The following is an 18,220-nucleotide window of genomic DNA, read 5'->3' as shown; positions in this document are numbered from 1 at the left end:
TATTAAATACTCTCCTAGTCTTTTCCATTTAAGCAATTGTTGTAGTTGACACAGGGATTTTATGATTGCAGAGAGGACCAGAATGATTGGGAGAGGAGCTGTCCACAAGTCAATATCTCTATTGAGATGTGGACCACATTTGGAAAAACCTTGAGAAACCCCTGCTCTTCCTGGTCAAGCTGCTCTGTAATGAACGTCAGTTAACTTGCCTTTGCTCCCTGTACTGTGTCGTACACATGTGCATGCAGTTATGCTTTTGTCTGCAGGCTTTCTGTGTAAGCAGCCATTCTGCCTTGCGTTGTGGGGACAAGCATACTGCAGTTCTGCTAACTGCAAGGGCTGTGCCATTTTCATTTGTGTCTTCAGTATGTGATTTTTGCAGAGCATCAGCAGTGCCTTCTGTAGTCTTTGTGGGCCATGACAAAGAGCTCCATCTTGAGTGATAGGGAGTATTTTGTTAAACGATCTGAATCCTGACACTGCTGTGCACCAGTATAGTTTGTGATTGCAGATGAAACTTTTTTGTTAACTGGCTTTGTTCTAGAAATGAAATGCGGGGTTAGTTTTAATATTTCTTGAGTGATCCACAAAATCTTTAATTATTTTCCTGGATTCAGGTTCTACTTCCTGTATAAAATTAAGTCCTTAAATTGCTGTGAATACAGCACTCGAGCCTTGAAATTATTTTCTTAGATTAGAACTGTGGTGTGCTTTGTTCCAGTTCTTCTGAAGATATTTATCCTATGTTCGCTTATTGTTTTTGACAGGTCATCTGAACAAGAATCACCAAAGTGAGTTTTCTTATAAGCATACAAAAATTCTACTGTTGAAAGTGGGGATTTCAGATATGAACTAAAATTATGAATGAATGAAATCTTTGAAGCCTTTCTATTTAAATGGTTAGAAAAATGTCATTTTATAGACATCTTCAAAAAAAATTCCAAAACTAATCTTTAGAAATATGTTGAATTCTGACATGCCAGTAAGCATCTAAACATCGTAATTTGCGAAGAGTCACTTCTTTAAATTGCTCTGTAGAATATATAGTAAAAATTTAATTATCCTAAAATCTGGTGGTGATTTATCTAGTAATTCTTTATATAGTACCACAACACATTAAATTAAGCAGTTTGGAAGTCACATCTATCCCTACCACAGTGTTAACTTTTCCTGCACTGGGGAATCATTAGGGATTGTAATCTGATGTTACAAGTGAAATGTGAAAATTTGCTATATTCCTCAAAGATTATGTTAGTGTGATCCACTTACACATATAACTTTGGTATCTTCATAATACTGATTTATGTTCAAGTCATAAATATCTTGAGGTATACAATATTCATAACAATAATTACTAGAGAAACCAAAATCTTGAAGATGCTGTTCCTATTTTACATGATGTGTGCGTTTATATAGTTCACTACTTTAAAACATTTTCAGGGTTTAGCAAAGTGTTCTCATGAACAATAAGGACTACTGAAGACTGAAAAAGCTGAAAATTTAAGTATCTTTCTTGAACAGAATATTCTGTGACTGTTGTAAAAACACTCCATTCACCTTGCTAATGCAAAGTAATAAAATTAAATGTCCCAAAACTTGGTTTACCACAGAGTTAAGGTTGCACAGTGGTGGTTGTAGCCTTTGAAAACATTGCGTTCAGCTTCACTCAGACCTCTGAAAACTAGCAAATGAAGAAAAGAACAAAAGCAATGCAAACTTAGACTTCTAAAAACCAAGAAATATGAATTTATCATACCTCCACTCTTCAACACAACCTTAATTCTGTTCTCTTCAAACAATGCCCCAAGACACAATAGTACACATTTTAGCACTTTATTCTTACAGAAGCTACACGGTGCTCTGGGAATATAGCACCTGGGCACTATAGGACAAAGTGTAAAACCTTCTCTTGCTAAGGCAAATCTCATGTCTAGGTCAGGTGTAGCAAACGGGAGCTACTTGCACCTGGCCTATACTCAAACACTGAGCCTACTCCACACAAACCATCCTAGACTTCTTTAACATTACCACCCTTCACCCTGGCTGAGAGCATTCCTTCTGAGACATTCCCTTCCCTTACCACTCACTAAGCCCCAGAGACCACTGTTTTGTATGTCATCAAACTGCTGACAAGAAAATCCCCATGTGCATCTCTACTGATACAACCTCCAGAACACAGTGCTGAAATGAAAAATACCTAATCCTTCAAAGTAAACATGCACTCCTCCTTGTATTAGTGTAAAAGTTCTGCCAGTCCGCTCCAACTAATCCTCCGCTGTTTAATACAAGAAGTGAGGTAGTTGGAGTGCATGCAGCTAAATGCTGGAATTCAGATTTTTGCACCACCACAAATAATGGCACATTCTCTTAGAACTTCCTGATGTCTACTTATCATTGCACCCTATCTCACCCTGAACCATTTCCAATGGCTGTTTCCAGCTCCAGGGAACAGAGATAAGGTTGCATTGTGGGGATGATGTGTACTTTAACTTAATGTTCTATGTTTTGGTTTTCAGAGGATTGTTTTTGTTGCTCTAGCTCTTATTGTCCTGGTTTTCAGAAGTTTGGGTATAGCTGAATTCAATATTGTGGCACAGCAGAAGGCACTGCTGGGCAACCATAACTGCATTAACAAAGTTTTGGTGAAGTTATTTCCTTCTCATTTTTAAGAATAGTTTCTCAGTATCCCCATGTTCCACAGTCCAGCTCTTTTTTTTTTTTTTTTTTTTTTTTTTACTGCTTCTGGCTCCTTGTCAATGATTGCTTTGGCCACAGGATGCACTGGCTGGATGTTAGTCACTTCACTGCCTCTGCATCATCTCCATGTCTTCTTTCTCTCTGCCTGTATCACAGCCTGATTTTCTTCCTTCAGTTTACTTCCACAGGGAGAAGTGGGTGTTGAAATGGGACCCATAGGCAGGAACTATGCAAGGACTAGAATGGAGTCAGTGGGGAACATTTTTTAAAGATAGAGCGAGGGGGGAAATGTATGAGTGTGTGTTTTGGGGGACAGAGTTCAAAGCCCCCAACATTCCCTACTGCACAGCTTTCCTTTGCACCCCACTCTTTCCTACACTGCTCCAACAACCCTTTAATTGCTTCTAAATTCTTCCCCACTGCTCAGAATTCCCCACCACTGGTCCGACGCTGCTCCATGACTTCCAATGGTCACCTCCTCATGCCCACTGCTCTGACTACCCCCCCGCCCACAAACCCCCACTACTCTGACCCCTACTCCTCCCTTACACGCACATACTAGTTCCACCCTCATCCTTGCCAAGTCCACTACCCCAGACCTGGGCCTAGTGTATGGGGAAGGAGCTCTACAAATCCATCTGCAGCATAGGAAGCTCAGAGAGGTGTGAAGTGGCTCATTAATATCAATGAGCTGTTCTGTGCTTAATGAAAACATCCCCATTACTATCTCATTGCTGTGTACTGTGCCATTTTACTGAACGTGCTCATACCCAGCTCCCCACCCTTCCTCAGTTTTAAATCGGGGAAAGAAATAGGAGCTATGGATGTGGGAAAGCTCAGGGGTGGCGGGGCGGGGGAGGGGAGAGAGATGAAACTTCTATAAACTTTACCCTTAATAACTTTTTCAGTATTTTCAATATTGCTTCCCCAGCAGCTGGAATAAATACCAAGTGGGTGAGATCAGTTTCAGGAGGATTAGCAGCATAGTTTGAGCCCCAGATGTACGCAAAAAAGTTTAAAAAACCAGATGATTTTGTCAACAGACGTTGGATTTTTCTGAGGGGTAGCTCATATCTCATGAATGCCTTGTTCAAATGACCCCACATTTTGACCAAATCACCTTATCCCCCACCCCTATGAGGCACAGCAAATTTGAAGATAATCCAAGTAATGGATTTTAGAGTATTTAGAATAGTCTACTGTTAAATAGAAAGTGACACTCAACTTTAACTGGCGCTCTGCTATAAGAAGTTGATATTACATGTTTGTAATTACTACTGTATGTTGAGTTTAAACCCACGAATATCAGTACCTTTTTAATGTACTTTATCTTTTTCTTTTAATGAAGGAATGTATTGGAAAATAGTCCAACACAGAACTGTCTGACTCATACCTCACCTATTGCCTTGTCCCAGCCTCCCAATGGAGTTGGTAACTTTTCAGGCTCTTATCCATTGGATGGGGTGGACAAACAGTTTTTAGAAACATATGACAACGTCACAAAAGGGAGCGTAACAGAAGATTCCAGTCAGTACTACTGTGATAAGGTACGTTGCTTAACAAGGCTGAATTAAATGAAAACGGAGAAGGCCTAGTATAAATGTGCATCCAGTCTGTGAGATAAAGAATTCATAGGGTTTTCCAGCAATGTTAACTTGTCTGTTGCACAATATACATGTTAAATGGCATGTACTAATAAGAGTAAGTCTGGTTTCTTAACGTCTACATTTACCAAAGAGGAAAACACTATGCAATGTGGCAGGCAAGTCTGCCAGCTCTGTGGATTTTCCATAGGCTCAACATTTTCAGACCCACCTGCAGAGAAAACCCCTAATTTAAAGGGAAAGCCTCATGTCGTTGTCTGCCCTTTGCCCTAATTCCCTATGTCTGGAGGAAATAAAGCCAGCCAGAGCTGTTATACATGCCAATAGACAGCAGTGCCCCTCAGTACATACAGCAGGCAACAACTGCCCACCACTCTCTGGCTTCCCTTGCCCCCCAATCTCTCTAACCCCTTTTCCCCATCCCCTCCAGGGCCCCTCATCTCCCTCACTACTACCAATTCCAGTGCTGTGCTGACTATTCTCAAGCACCACACCTAGCCCCAATGCCCCCTTATTGCTTCCCCTCCCCAGCCTCACAAGTCTTCCAGGGGCCTAACAACCTTCCCCTCCCCTCCTGTTTTCCTGAATGCTACCCCCACCCCCTCCCTCCTATACAGGGGACTGCCAAACTAAACCACTTGTGGAAAGTGGGGTGGGGGAGAGGTGTATGGTAGAGTAAAAATGCCTAGGGTGTGGCAGGAAATGCAAGGGTGGAATAGCTAAAATTAAACCCCTTGGTGGAGAGTGTGAAATGCTATTGCGGGAAGATTAAATTCAAATGCTTCAGGGCAAAGAGCGAGGTAATTGCAATGAAATGTTGTGGATGGTGGATAAAATGATATTTCTTGGGGTGAAGGAATGAAATGTTGATGTGGGCAAGCGAGGAGGAAAACAATCAAATGCTGGGATTTCCCATTCCCTCCTCTTCCCCCTGCTCCCTTCCCTTTGCCTTTCTCTCTGTTTCTTTGATTGTGCACCTCTTTCCCTAGTTCTAAACAATTTTATGTAAATATACTCAAATTTATGCAAGTTATTCAGACAAATTTGCATTTCCTGTGCTTTTTGCTGTGAGGATATTGGCAGTTGACTTAATATATTTTAACAGTTTCTAAAATTAGCACCCTGTGCTTGCTGTCCTTAAAGGTTTAAATCCGTAGCTGAATCAGTTGCATGGATATGTGCATGTAAAGCTGGTCCAAAAATGGACTCCGTCCTGCTGGTAATAGCGACATTTTGAATTGAAACAAAAAGATGAAATTTCTTGTGGCATTGATGGATACATAAAAATGTTTTATTTTGATCATGTTAAAACGTATTATAATACATAATATATAATATAATATGAAAGTCAAACACAAATTAAATGAGACAAGAAAGTTGAAATTAATCATTTAGATTTTTCCCATCAAAAAGTTTGTCATCAGCATGGCTCTGCAAAAAGTTTTGATTTCAGCAACACGTTTCAATTTCAATGACACTTAATTTTCTGATGGAAAACTGTTCAGTAAGATTTTTCAACCAGCTCTATGTGCAGCCATTATTTTCTAAGTTTTGCACTTTAGATTATAGTTTTGAAAAATCTAAGTATGCTCAGCATGCAATTTTCAAAGTCCAGTAACTCAATCTAATCAAAGTTAATTCTGCTGTGGATCCATAAAGTGAACTACTCCTCAGGGAAGATTATTTCAATGCCAAATTTTACACTTCAAAATTCAGACACTCTGGCTTGTGGGACTTTTCAAAAAGATCCAAATACACTTTTTTATGGAAAAGTTTATTTTGTATAGTTCTTGAAATCAATAATTTCTGAAAATTATGGGCAACAGGCTTATGATCGAAACCATTATGCATAATTAATTGTGGTATTCTCTGCCATTTCCAGTATAATAAACAGGAAAATACAAACAATTTTTGTGTACAGTACAATCCTGGCTCCTCTTCATTTTTACCACATTTACTTTTTTCTTTTTCTAATATGAATTAATCTGTATAGGAAATATTTGGGGGGGGGGGTGTGCCATTATTTTGTGCTAAGAAATAGAAAATCTTAGATTTTTTTTTTTTAAATGTGTTGCAGAATGAAGTAATTGATGGAGATTTGCTTTTGGTGCGAATCACTCCAGATGAAGATGGGAAATTTGGATTTAATCTGAAGGTAAAAAGGGAGCCTTAAAATCTCATGAATGTGCAACATAGTTAAGTGTCTTAACTGATCAAATCAATATTGTTTTCCATTTTTAATGTCCATGTTTGCATCAGAGGTAAGCGATTAATGGATCTGATGATTCTTTGCTGTCCTACAAGGACCTTTTATTTATTTATTTATTTATTTATTTTTGGAAGAGTTTAAAAACTCTAGCCAAGATTTTTCAGAAACAGGTGCTTAAGATTAAGTTCCTAAATTGTTTATCTAGGCACCCAAATAATGGCCTCATTGGCTAAAGCAAGCATCCAATTGCTTCTGTTGTCTTTAGTAGAAGTTGCTGTATGTCCAACACATTTGAAAAGCAGATCATTTATTCAGATGCCTACAAGTGGACTATGGAGCCTAACTTCAGGCGCTTATTTTGTGGAGAAGTAGGCCCTTCATGTTTTACCATCAACAAGACATTTTAATGGTGTGTGTGCACCCAGTGGTGAGCCAGTTATTGCAAAGGTAAAAACTAGTAAATGAAGGAATTGCGGAAGAAGGTGCGGCGGCAGCTCCCGTACTTTCTGATTAATGTCCATTTTGAGGCCCTGTTATACTGCCTGAATGCTATGAAGTGGCTATAGTGAAAATGAGAATCAGGCTCCGGTTCTAGCATCTGATCCCTGTCACTTATTTGTGGGCATTGTTAGGTCATCTGTTTCATTCATGAGTCCAGGGAAGATGTGTTTTATGTCCATAAGACTTCAGTGGCATATAAAATATAAAAGGGATAAAGAAATGTGGTTGGTTTGAGACTCATAATTTGATCCTGCAAGATGCTGAGTTCTTTGGTCCCAGTTCAGCATAGCACTTAAGCATGAATACTGAGCACCTTGCAAGGTCAAGCCCATGACAGTGAAGTACAAAGCATAAATTTTATAGTCACATAGGAACAAAAAATAGACTATTTGTTGTATAATGTACTGCTTACATTCTAAGAGTATATTTATAGTCACTGTTTACTTAACATCTTGTAGGGTGGTGTTGATCAAAAAATGCCTCTGGTGGTGTCAAGAATAACTCCAGGATCATCTGTAAGTAAATCCTCATGTAATTCTTCAGCGTATGGCTCTGTAGCAAAGCTAATTTTTTTCCAGTGTCTGAATAAGTTGTAACACATAACTGAAATGTCTTTTTTATGACTAGTACAATAGATGCATTATCTAAATCAAATTTGGAAGGAAAAATGCATTTTATTTTAAGGTTTTATTTTGGGCACATACTTCAAAGTGTATTTTCCAAACTTTTATAACAAATTGGGATAATACCAATTCTAATTTGATATGAATTCTGTGTGGTTTCTGCTGCAGTCTGCATATTGCAGAAGTTTCAGAGAGAAAGGTTTCATTGTAATTGGACCACAGTATAATGCAAGAATTCTCTAACTTTTTCATAGCACAGACTACATCATAATAGAGAAATTGACTTGTGTCCCACATCCTGCCCCAATCATGAATGTGTGGCCCACATTACCTATCTTTGTCATCATGTAACATCTGTGTGTAACAGCTTGCTTTTATTCAGCCTTCATGAATAAATAGAATTATGCAATTTAATGAATTTGTAGTTGTCTCAGAGAAATATGTGAATGGGAAACAGAGGAGCCAGCCCCACATGACAATTTAGTGCTCTCCTGACAGACCACCAATCAAGTGAACAAGGGGCAGGAAGCACAGTTTGGGAACTTTTTAGCCAGAACATTGAATTTGTTTTATGGGAAAGAGAGAACTTTACATGTCAACTAAAAGCAACAAGTTACATTTTCTGAAATACAGTAGAACCTCAGTAGAAGTAGAAGTATTTCTACAATAGAAATACAGTAGAACAGAGTTACGAACACCTTTAGAATGGAGGTTGTTTGTAACCCTGAAATGTTCATAACTCTGAACAAAACATTATGGTTGTTCTTTCAAAAGTTTGCAACTTTTCACTTAATACGGCTTTGAAACTTTACAATATGGAGAATTTTTAGGACCAAAAAAGAAGTGCTTGGTATTATACCAAACTTTGGCGGCTTAAACTGGATGAAAAGCCATTAGCACCATTGTCTTGAAAAGTTTGATCTCTGAAAAAGATTTATATTGTACCTGCATTGAAAGGATTAATTCCACTCCTAGATACCTTTTTCTCTGTCTGCATTGTGGATTCCTTAGTAAGTGGCTGGCTAACAGCTAGAATTCTTGGTGACTGGTAGAGAAGAATGTCAACTTCCAGGGAAACTGTTAATTACTGTAAAATGTTGATGCCTCACAATCCACTCTCTGCTTTCTTGTTCGAGTCACTTGATTAAGTCTGGGTCTACACTAAAAAGTTTGGTTGACCCAGCTATATCACTCAGGGTTATGGAAAAATCTAACCCCTCGAGCAACATCATTAAGCCAACCTAACCCCCAGGGTAGACAGTGCTAGGCTGATGGAAGAATTCTTCTGTTCACCTAGCTGCCACCTCTCAGGGATGTGGATTAACTTCAGTGGTGGGAGAACCCCTTGCATCGTTGGAGTGAGTATCTACACTGAAGCACCACAGTAGCGCAGTTACAGCACTGCAGACATGCCACTGCAGTGTCTAGTGAAGATGTAGCCTTGCTGTAGAGTAGAATCTCAGAGATAGTAACACCAGAGTTGCGGACTCACTGGCCAACCAGACACCCGGTGGAACTGGAAGTCATCAATCAGGCAGCAGCGCAGACAAAAAGGAGGAGAGGAAAAAAAAAAAAAAAAAAGGCAGGGCGGAGGGATAGCTCAGTGGTTTGAGCATTGGCCTGCTAAACCCAGGGTTGTGAGTTCAGTCGTTGAGTGGGGCAATTTAGGGATCTGGGGCAAAAATCTGTCTGGGGATTGGTCCTGCTTTGAGCAGGAGGTTGGACTAGATGACCTCCTGAGGTTCCTTCCAACCCTGATATTCTATGATTCTAAGGCAAATACTGTATTGCCTCGGGGCTTTAGCCCTGGGGCTCAGGGTTTCCACCACAGTGAGGTTGGGGCTGCAGCCACATGGTGAGGGGGGGAATTCAGGGCTCTGGGCGGAGGGGAGGCTCAGGACTTCTGACCCTTGGGAGCACTGGAGCTCAGGGCTTAAGCACCATGGGGGGCCTGGAGGGGTTGGGGCTACAGTCACAAAGGGGGTCAGGCCTCCGAGGGGGGTGGAGGGCTTGGGGCTCAGGGCTTTAGACTGGAGAGAGTGTTGGGGCTCTGAGTTTCAGCCCCGTGGCTCCACTCCCAGCTTCAGCCCTGCTGGGGCACTGGGCTTGGAGCTTTCGCTATGAGAGGAGCGCCAATTTCAGTCCCAGCACACACCCCTGTAGCTAACGCCCTGAGCCCTGGCAGAGCTGTGGGAAGCCCCAGTGTCTCCCCCACAGGGCTGAAGCTGGGAATGGCGCCACAGAGCTAAAGCCCTAGTGCCCCAAGGGTCAGAAACTAAGATCCTTCTCCCCGCACCCAGAGCCCTGACCCCGCACACACATCCTGTGGCTGCAACCCCAACACCCCCCCCCCAGCTGAAGTCTTGTTTAGAGTTACAGAACATTTCCGAGTTACAGACGACCTCCATTCCTAGGTGTCCATAACTCTGAGGTTCTACTCCATAAAAAAGATTTTGAAACCTTTCCCTCTGAATTCCAGATCAATCCATGAGATTCCCAAAAGCTACCTGCTGCCGTGATGTGTAACTTTTTAAAATATATGACAAATGGTAATATCACAAATTAGTAAGACAAACATCCACAGCAATAACATTGTACAATCCTGCTTTCTGAAAAAGTACAGAGTGGTAGGGACTTTTCCAGGGAACTACTAAAGCCTGAGAATTCAAATAATGGCCACTAAATGTTGTGGCTGTCCTTTAAGATTTTTTCTTTGCCTTTTTGCATTTTTTCCCTTCTTCATTCATCATTTTCAGTCCTCTCCATCTTAACTATTTTCCCTCCTTTTTTCTTTTCCTTCCCTCCTTTTTTATGTCTTTCTTAAAACACCCACACACCTCAGCACACTGCCTCTTCCCTTTTTCCACACTGGAACTGCAGCTTTTCCATTTTGCTTATGTTCTCTGTTCCATTTCGCTATTTTCTTTCCCCTTTATCTGATTGTGTCTTTCACACTCTCACCTGTTAGTTTGTCGTCTTAGCTTATGTGCAAAGTGCCTCAGGTGGTACATGACCATGATTCATCACCAAATTTGGTCCACTGGTGGTTCCCTTGTTTCTCTCCCCACCTACTCAGATCACCCTTTTCTTCCTGCAGATTTCCCCTTTTTGTCTTTCTCTCCCTCTTGGTTTTGCCAATCTCGCTGTTTCTTTCCATCATCTCTCATTTCTTCCTGCAAATGCTATTTGCCATTAGCCCACTTCTCTACCTCAGTCCTTCAACTGTTCCCCATTCATCCTGAAACATGTAAACCAGGGCAGGGAGGCAAGTGCTAATCAGGACAACTTGTTCCAATTCCTGTTTTTTGACAGCACAAATAACATTGGGTGAACAGACATTGATTCGTGAAGCTCTGCAACACCAACAGATATAGGTGGGGGAGCAATTAAGATTAGATTGAAAGGATGGGCTGATCTCTAGTGCATGTAGGCTTCATTCTGATGCTGCTGGGTGCCTCCAGAACAGAATATCCATTTTTGTTAGGGACAAGCAAACATGGGTGACTTTGTTCTGCTCCTAGCAGGCCTCTCCCAGGGAGATTTTTGACTGCGCAGGATCCTTGCTCAAAAAGCCTTTCTTTGGATTCAGATCTGCTGAGTCCTAAAGAGCACTGATGAAGAACTGAGGAGAAATTCCAAAGCCCGGTGCCAAGTCCAGTACAGGAAGGATTCTAGCAGATCTTCACACAATCAGGGAGCGTTCACAGCATGCATGGCACACCTAATTCCTGCCACCTTCTGTGACTGCAGGGGCAGGAATATGATTTGCCCCTAAGAGTGGCACCTGTGGGTGTTGGAGATCATAGGAACTGTCCACACCATCTTACTTGGAAAATTGTTAATGGGGAAGCAGGAATAAAGCTGCTAACTCCCCAGTAGCATTTCATCAGTTCCTCTGTGGAACAAGAAGAAGCTTGTATGAATCTAACAAAAAATACATAAATCATCATCAGTTGTGTTTATAGTTCAGTAAAACCAATGATGTGTAATGTAGGAACAGCCCTCATTTATGGGATTTAATATTAATCTTCAGTTTCCATGTATGATGATGGAGCAAAACTAATGTTATAAAGCATTTTTACTCAATATAAATTGAAACTTACTCCTGTTTTGCTATTTTAATCACTCTGCTCTCTTGTGTGTGTGTGAGAAATTTTTCAAAATCTTTCTAAAAGTCCAGATTGTAAAGCTCAGATGCATAAAACATATCAAGTGCAAACTTTTGTATAGTTGTTAATAGGCTGTGTGAACTGTTACTCTTATCTTCATTCTGAAGCCACTAGAACAATTTTAGATCTGAATCCTCTGACATAGCTTCTGATACAGAGGGCAAGACTTTGTCAGGAGAATAACTTTGTCTTTGCTGCACGATGAATTCAGTCTCCCTGAGATAAGAAATGTTCTACTGAAGGTATTGGATAAACTGATTTTTTTTTCCTTTGGTTGTGAAACAGGCTGATACATGTATTCCAAAACTGAATGAAGGTGATCAGATAGTGTTAATCAATGGTCGAGACATCTCAGAGCATACTCATGACCAAGTGGTAATGTTTATAAAAGCCAGCAGAGAATTGCACACAAGAGAGCTTGCACTTCTGGTCAGGCGGAAAGGTAACTGCACTAAGGTTTTTAAATGTAATTGAGACTGTCATGCCTTTAAATTGTGGCTTTTTCCCCTTGCAATTTACTTTAATATATTCATAATCAAGAGTTATACTGTGAATGGGTCTGTATTGAAATAGAGTGGTAGCATTTGAGATCTTCTCTCTTCTTGATTACTAACACAAATGTTTGAGCCATTAGCCTTATACATTCAAGTGAGGAGCACATCAACTCAATGCTGGTTTTTTTGCATCATACAACTACAGTTTTGGTGAAGTTTTAGTCAAAGTGAAGAGTATTGACCCAAGTGGGTGAATATTCTGAGAATACTAAACAATACTAATTTTAAATAAAATATATGGCAGCAAGTTTCTGCTTAATTTTAATTTTTGCAGTGGTGTAAATAAATAGTTTGTTGCACAAAAAACATTTTGATAAACATTTTAAAATACAGTACCATCTTCTAAAACTTCTATTCCAGATGTGGAAATAACAATAAATTCTCCCCAGCACAAACATACAGTGAAAAATGTAATTTACAACAAATCCAGAAGGCTCGTTTTGTCATTCTTGAAATAGGCATATTTATAAATTTTGTTCTAAATTTCAATAGGTGAAATTCACGGGCTTCTTCCTGTGGTGGTGGTTGTTTGTTTGCCTACCCAAAAATGTACGTGATAGGGCTGCTGGTGTATCATTAGATTAAACGTTTGAAACCTGGATGCTTATGGTCTTACCCATATTTGGGCACCTAAATCATTGGTCTCATTTTTCAAAGGTAGCCTAACTTGCAGCATCAAGGAGGATTGAAAATGTCCATGCTTGTACTCAAGTAGGTTTTAACATAACTAAAGATTGCATGTAAAAAGTCTAAATTTGCCTCTATGTCTTTCAGTTGCCAAACCCTTGGTTGAGGCCAAGTCAGAAGATGAAGCAGATTCCCAGAATTTTCTAGAATCTATTCTTCGCACGTATTCAGAATACAGTGACACATTAGAGGGGTCTATGGAACAACTGAAGAAAGGGCTGGAAAGTGGGACAGTACTCATTCAATTTGAGGTAGGTAACATTAAATTCACAGCTACCTGGTGCTTCTGACTTAAGAGTGACTTTAAGGCATTTGGACATTTATTGCTCCCATTCAACCCCATCTCAGCAGGCTTAATACAGCCCCTTCTTTCTCACGCTCACTCTTACACTCTCAACCATCTTGGGGAAGAGTGAGTTATCAGTCTTGCATGAAACACTATGTGTTGAGAAAAATCGGTGTTTAAAGTTTTTAGTTCAACCACCAGAGCTCCCCCACCAATTCATCTTAATTTTATGAATTCTCTTCATGCCAAAAATAAAGTTTTCTGACAGAAATCAGACCAGTCTGCTCTTGATAGAGTTTCCTGTGTCACACAATGAAAATGCAAGATTATCTTTCATGAATGCAGACAACAGTTTACCTCTTCCTCTTTCCCTATATTTGCTGTGCTTTCCATAGAGTAACAGCAGGAGCTTACTCCCTCCTGGCTTTTTTCTCCTACAAGTTTAGATATTTCTGTGGTATGTACGTTTCTGTGTTGTAGAGGGAGAATCTTCTTATCTATCAGGAACTGGTCTGGAACATAAAATATCTGAGTTCTTTCTGGCTCCCACACATACTGCTTGTGTGACCGGGGCAAACCACTTAGTCACACTGTGACTCAGTTCCCCATGTGTACAATGGAGGTGGAAAAATTCATGTATTGTATGTGATGTGCTCAGATATATTTGCAATAAATGTCATAAACCCCCCACAAAATAAATTTCAATAGTTTATCAAATTAATTTCTTCACTACAGAAATTGCTGATTAAACCAGGGAATTAGGAATAAAGTTAAGAACGGCCATACTGGGTCAGACCAGTGGTCCATCTAACCCAGTACTCTGTCTTCCAACAGTGGCTGGTGCCAGATGCTTCAGAGAGGATGAACAGAACAGGGCAATTATCAAGTGAACAATCCTCTGTTGTCCAGTCCTAGCATCTGGCAGTCTGAGGCTTAGGGACACCCAGAACATGGGGTTGCATCTTGGCTAGTAGCCATTAATGGACCTAACCTTCATAAATTTATCTAATTCATTTTTGATCCCAGTTATATTTTTGGCCTTCACAACTTCCACTGGCAATGAGTTCAACAGGTTGACTGCAAGTTGTGGGAAAAAGTACTTCCTTGTGTTTGTTTTAAACCTGCTCCTATTAATTTCATTTGGTGATCGTTATTCACTTTCTCCACACCCTTCATGATTTTACAGACCTCTATCATAGCCTCTCTTGGCCTTCTCTTTTCTAAACTGCCCAGTCTCAATCTTTTTAATCTCTCCTCATATGGAAACTGTTCCATACCCCTAATCAGAGAAGGGCAACAAAAATGTTCTTCCGTTGTTCTTCAATGCTTTTCTTGTGGCAAGGTAATTCAGTGAACCAAATCTGGGTCTCTGTCCCTCTTGCTCTCAGGGCCTCAATTTAATATAAAAATTAATAAAATAGGGGCTACGATGCTGATTGTATTGTTCATTTTCATACTGAAATCAATAAACACCTCCATTTTTAAAATGAATTAAACTCCTCTTAGACTTTCATCAGCTGCACCAAAGTAACGAAGAAACCTGGAGACCTTGCCACAAAATTTAAGGGCAAATTACCTTACGGTTCAAGGGATTTTGTATATAATGTTTGCAGTTGCCCCAAGGTATTTCAAATTTCTTGCCACCCCTTCATCTTTTTAGATCCCTTCATAATATTTCTCTGTCCCTTTTGGAGTTTCCAGCCGCACTCAATTTAGCAGCTTCTGTAAATTTCATTAATAAGTTTATCCCTTTTTTGAGATCACTGATGATCATGTTAAATAAAAATAGATCTAGGACTTTTTCCTTCTCTTATCCCACTAGATACTTGCCCAACTCAGTCAACATTGTTCATCTTTACCCTTTTTCCAGTTTTTAAGACATTTTGCAGTGTATGTGTCCGTTCATATATCCAGGCTAATAAGCCAGAGGTGAGCACACTATCTCTAAGGCTATGTTAAAACTGCACTCTTCTTTCAGCAGTGTGTAGAGTATATACTCAGGGTAGCCCCATTAGCATAGGTTTAAGGAGCAGTGTAGACAATGAGGCACAGCTGAAGTGGATAGAGTACAGACACACCTAAATGGTGTGGGTGTGTACCCAAGTACATACCCTATATGGCGTTCTACTCTCACCCAAGCTGTGCCATCCCAACTCTACTGCTATTTTTACTGTGTAGTGTCCCACTGCCTCTCAGCTGCTGGAACCTTTCCCCACCACAAGGAAAGATTCTGTCAGCTCCCCACCACTAGAGCTTTCCCCCACTGCAGATAAGGAAGGACTCCAGCAGTGGGGAAAGTCTCCGTCAGCTCCCCCTGCCAGACTCTTCCTCTGCTGTGTCCCTCCTGCCAAAGCCTTTCACTGACATGTGTAGCTACACACCACAGTGTGGCCGCAGCTTGCTTTTTGTTTGACGTGTAGCTAGTGCCCTGCATGGATACAACATTTGTATCCATGGATATAAAACAGGCACCGGGCTCACCAGCAGCTGTCCCTGGTCACGCTAGTGTGTGCAAGTGATTCACAAGCTCTCTCATAGGAATCCCTTCTGTGGAGCAGCGTGCGTCTCCTGTCTGGGAGCTTGTGAGCCACTTTCACATGCTACTGTGACCAGGGACAGCTGCTGGTGATCCTGGTGCCCACCCAGTAGGCAGGGCTGGGGGCGGTATAGCCACATCAGAGGAACTGCCCGGGCTGGACGCTGGCTCCTGCCAGCGGTGGCCCAACATGCTGCTGCTTTTGTTGCTGTGGTTCCTGGTAGAGCCCTGCAGATATCCACATCCGCAGATATAAATGTTGTATCCTCACAGGGCTCTACACATATCTTACACGCCACCGAAAAGTGGTGTGTAGTGGAGACATGGCCCTAGTAAGTGGACTACCTCATTTTGCACTAGCTGAATTTTATTATCTCCAGAGATAGAGAGAGAGCATTGCATTATTCCAAGAAGACAGTAATTGCCAGGATCAGTTTTCCATTTTTGAAAAACAGTACCACATATGTTTACTTCAGACTTCTGGTAGTTCCCCAGTTCTCCAGGATTTTTTTGAAAATAGTCAGTGGTTCCTTAGCCAGTTCTTTAACTCTAGGATGCAAATTAATTAGTTTATATCATAGACTTAATAACCTATTAAAACTCAGTTTTAAAAGTCTGTTTTTAAATTATGGGCTCATAAAACACCTTTAAAATATAAAATTTCTTATTGTTATACCAATATAATAAAAACCAGCAGGATCTTATTAAGAGGGATAAGGCAAAGATGCCACATTTATTGTAAATATAATAATAAAGCAAAAGATAAAAGTAAACAATGCTGTTTGACTAATTCCTATTACTACTTATTCCTTATATATACACACACACACATATATTCATTCACACAATCATTCATTCAAGTTCTGTATAGGTGTTATAGTTACCAGCCTAGAAGTTGCTCATGCCAAGTTACTGGTCATGTCAAGTTATCTTGGTCATGAGGATGGAGCCGAGTCTGTGTCAGATGCACCTGATGCTCCTGGAGGCAGGCAGCAGAACCAGAGACTCAAAGTCCTCAGTCTTTGGAGTTCATTCTTATAGGAATTAATTCCTATGTTAGTCTATGGGAGCTGTTTCATCCTGCTGTTGCTGACTCAATCAGCAGATGGCACATTCCTGGTGGCTTTACACTGTCCAAAGTTTGTGTTTCTCATCCTTCCAAGTGATGGGGTGGATCCCAGTTTACCCTCCGGGGGTTGTCTGGTGGTCCACTTGACACATTCTTCAGCCAATGGATACTCCCTTTCTAGGCTGGCACCTCCCTAACCATTCATGCACATCAAGCATTCATCAACATACATTCCATATCTTAACCATATTTTAATTTACTGTCTCCACCACTCTCGAGGTGTGTGTTAATTCATTTGAGACTCCCGGCCCTGTAATCACAGAGGGTGGGGGTCTGTTTGTTTACATTGTATCAATTACAGCTTAAGACTAGCATAGTGTTTACATCAAGAACAAAGTCAATTAACTTGTTTGTAAGTTTTACATAGTAATGGAGTATCTTTCACAGGACAGATACAATCAATGTTTTCTGCAGACAGGAGCTTACAAGTTTTAACAGAAGAACTAAAAGATTTTTGTACTTGGTGAAACTGGGGGGTCACTGTCACTTGGGGGAATCACTGTTAGTACCTTCTTTAATGTCTCTACATAATGAAGAGTTCTATATGTTTACCGCAGTGTTGTGAGGAGGGGAGATAGAGAAGAAAAAATTTCTAAAACTGTCCTTTGATATATTCAGTATGCGATGGAACAAGGGGAATGTGGAGTTTGCAGTGGCAACCATTGCTAATAGGCTTTGGTTTCTTATAATAGCTAAGCAGATCTTCAAATATGATGTGATAAAACAGAAAGCCATTCTTGTATCTGCTGTGCTTAGAAATTCTCTCTGGTGAGTGGACTTTAACATAATAAATTTTAAGCCAGAAAGGACTCTGAAAACTCAGAGCTGAGAACTTGACATTAATATCTTTGTCTTCTACTAAAAGCACAAATTGCTAGTCAAACCAAAAGCTGAACCTAAATTTTAATTGCTGCAAGTATTTAAAAAATGTACTAACTAGGTCTCTTCCCATGTGAGTTTTTCCCCAGCTTATGCTGTTCAAACTGAAAATGTGTAGCAAACTGTGATACTGAGTATCGGGATTCAGTTAACCTTATAGAGGAACTAATTTTCAACACGTGCTTTTGGTAACCACAGATTTTTATGTAAAAAGATATTCTGTCAGCATCCTGTTGCTTTTACTCTATTTGTGTATGGAATCTTGTATTAAAGCCTGCATTATTTTAAAATGTCAAGATACATTAAGCTCTTTGGAAGAATTAAAATTCCCCCAAATTCTTTGTGA

General features: G+C 40.3%; 1 protein-coding gene across 7 annotated transcripts in view; it reads left to right on the top strand.

Annotated features, from left to right (window-relative positions):
• Positions 1-18,220, top strand: part of PTPN3 (protein tyrosine phosphatase non-receptor type 3) — a 326,586-nt gene that overhangs the window by 258,359 nt on the left and 50,007 nt on the right. For 5 of the 7 annotated variants that reach the window (XM_039524864.1, XM_039524866.1, XM_039524867.1 and 2 more), the window contains exons 15-20: positions 768-791; positions 4,046-4,244; positions 6,379-6,456; positions 7,470-7,526; positions 12,089-12,245; positions 13,132-13,295. In XM_039524864.1, the coding sequence (XP_039380798.1) occupies positions 768-791; positions 4,046-4,244; positions 6,379-6,456; positions 7,470-7,526; positions 12,089-12,245; positions 13,132-13,295 (679 nt within the window). The remainder of the gene's footprint in view (positions 1-767; positions 792-4,045; positions 4,245-6,378; positions 6,457-7,469; positions 7,527-12,088; positions 12,246-13,131; positions 13,296-18,220) is intronic. The other 2 variants (XM_039524865.1, XM_039524869.1) reach the window with 1 other exon arrangement.

The sequence above is a fragment of the Mauremys reevesii genome, linkage group 2 (assembly GCF_016161935.1).
Source record: "Mauremys reevesii isolate NIE-2019 linkage group 2, ASM1616193v1, whole genome shotgun sequence".
NCBI classification, from domain to species: Eukaryota; Metazoa; Chordata; order Testudines; family Geoemydidae; genus Mauremys; species Mauremys reevesii.
Note: the sequence above shows the minus strand (reverse complement) of the source record. Positions and strands in the feature narration are given on the sequence as shown.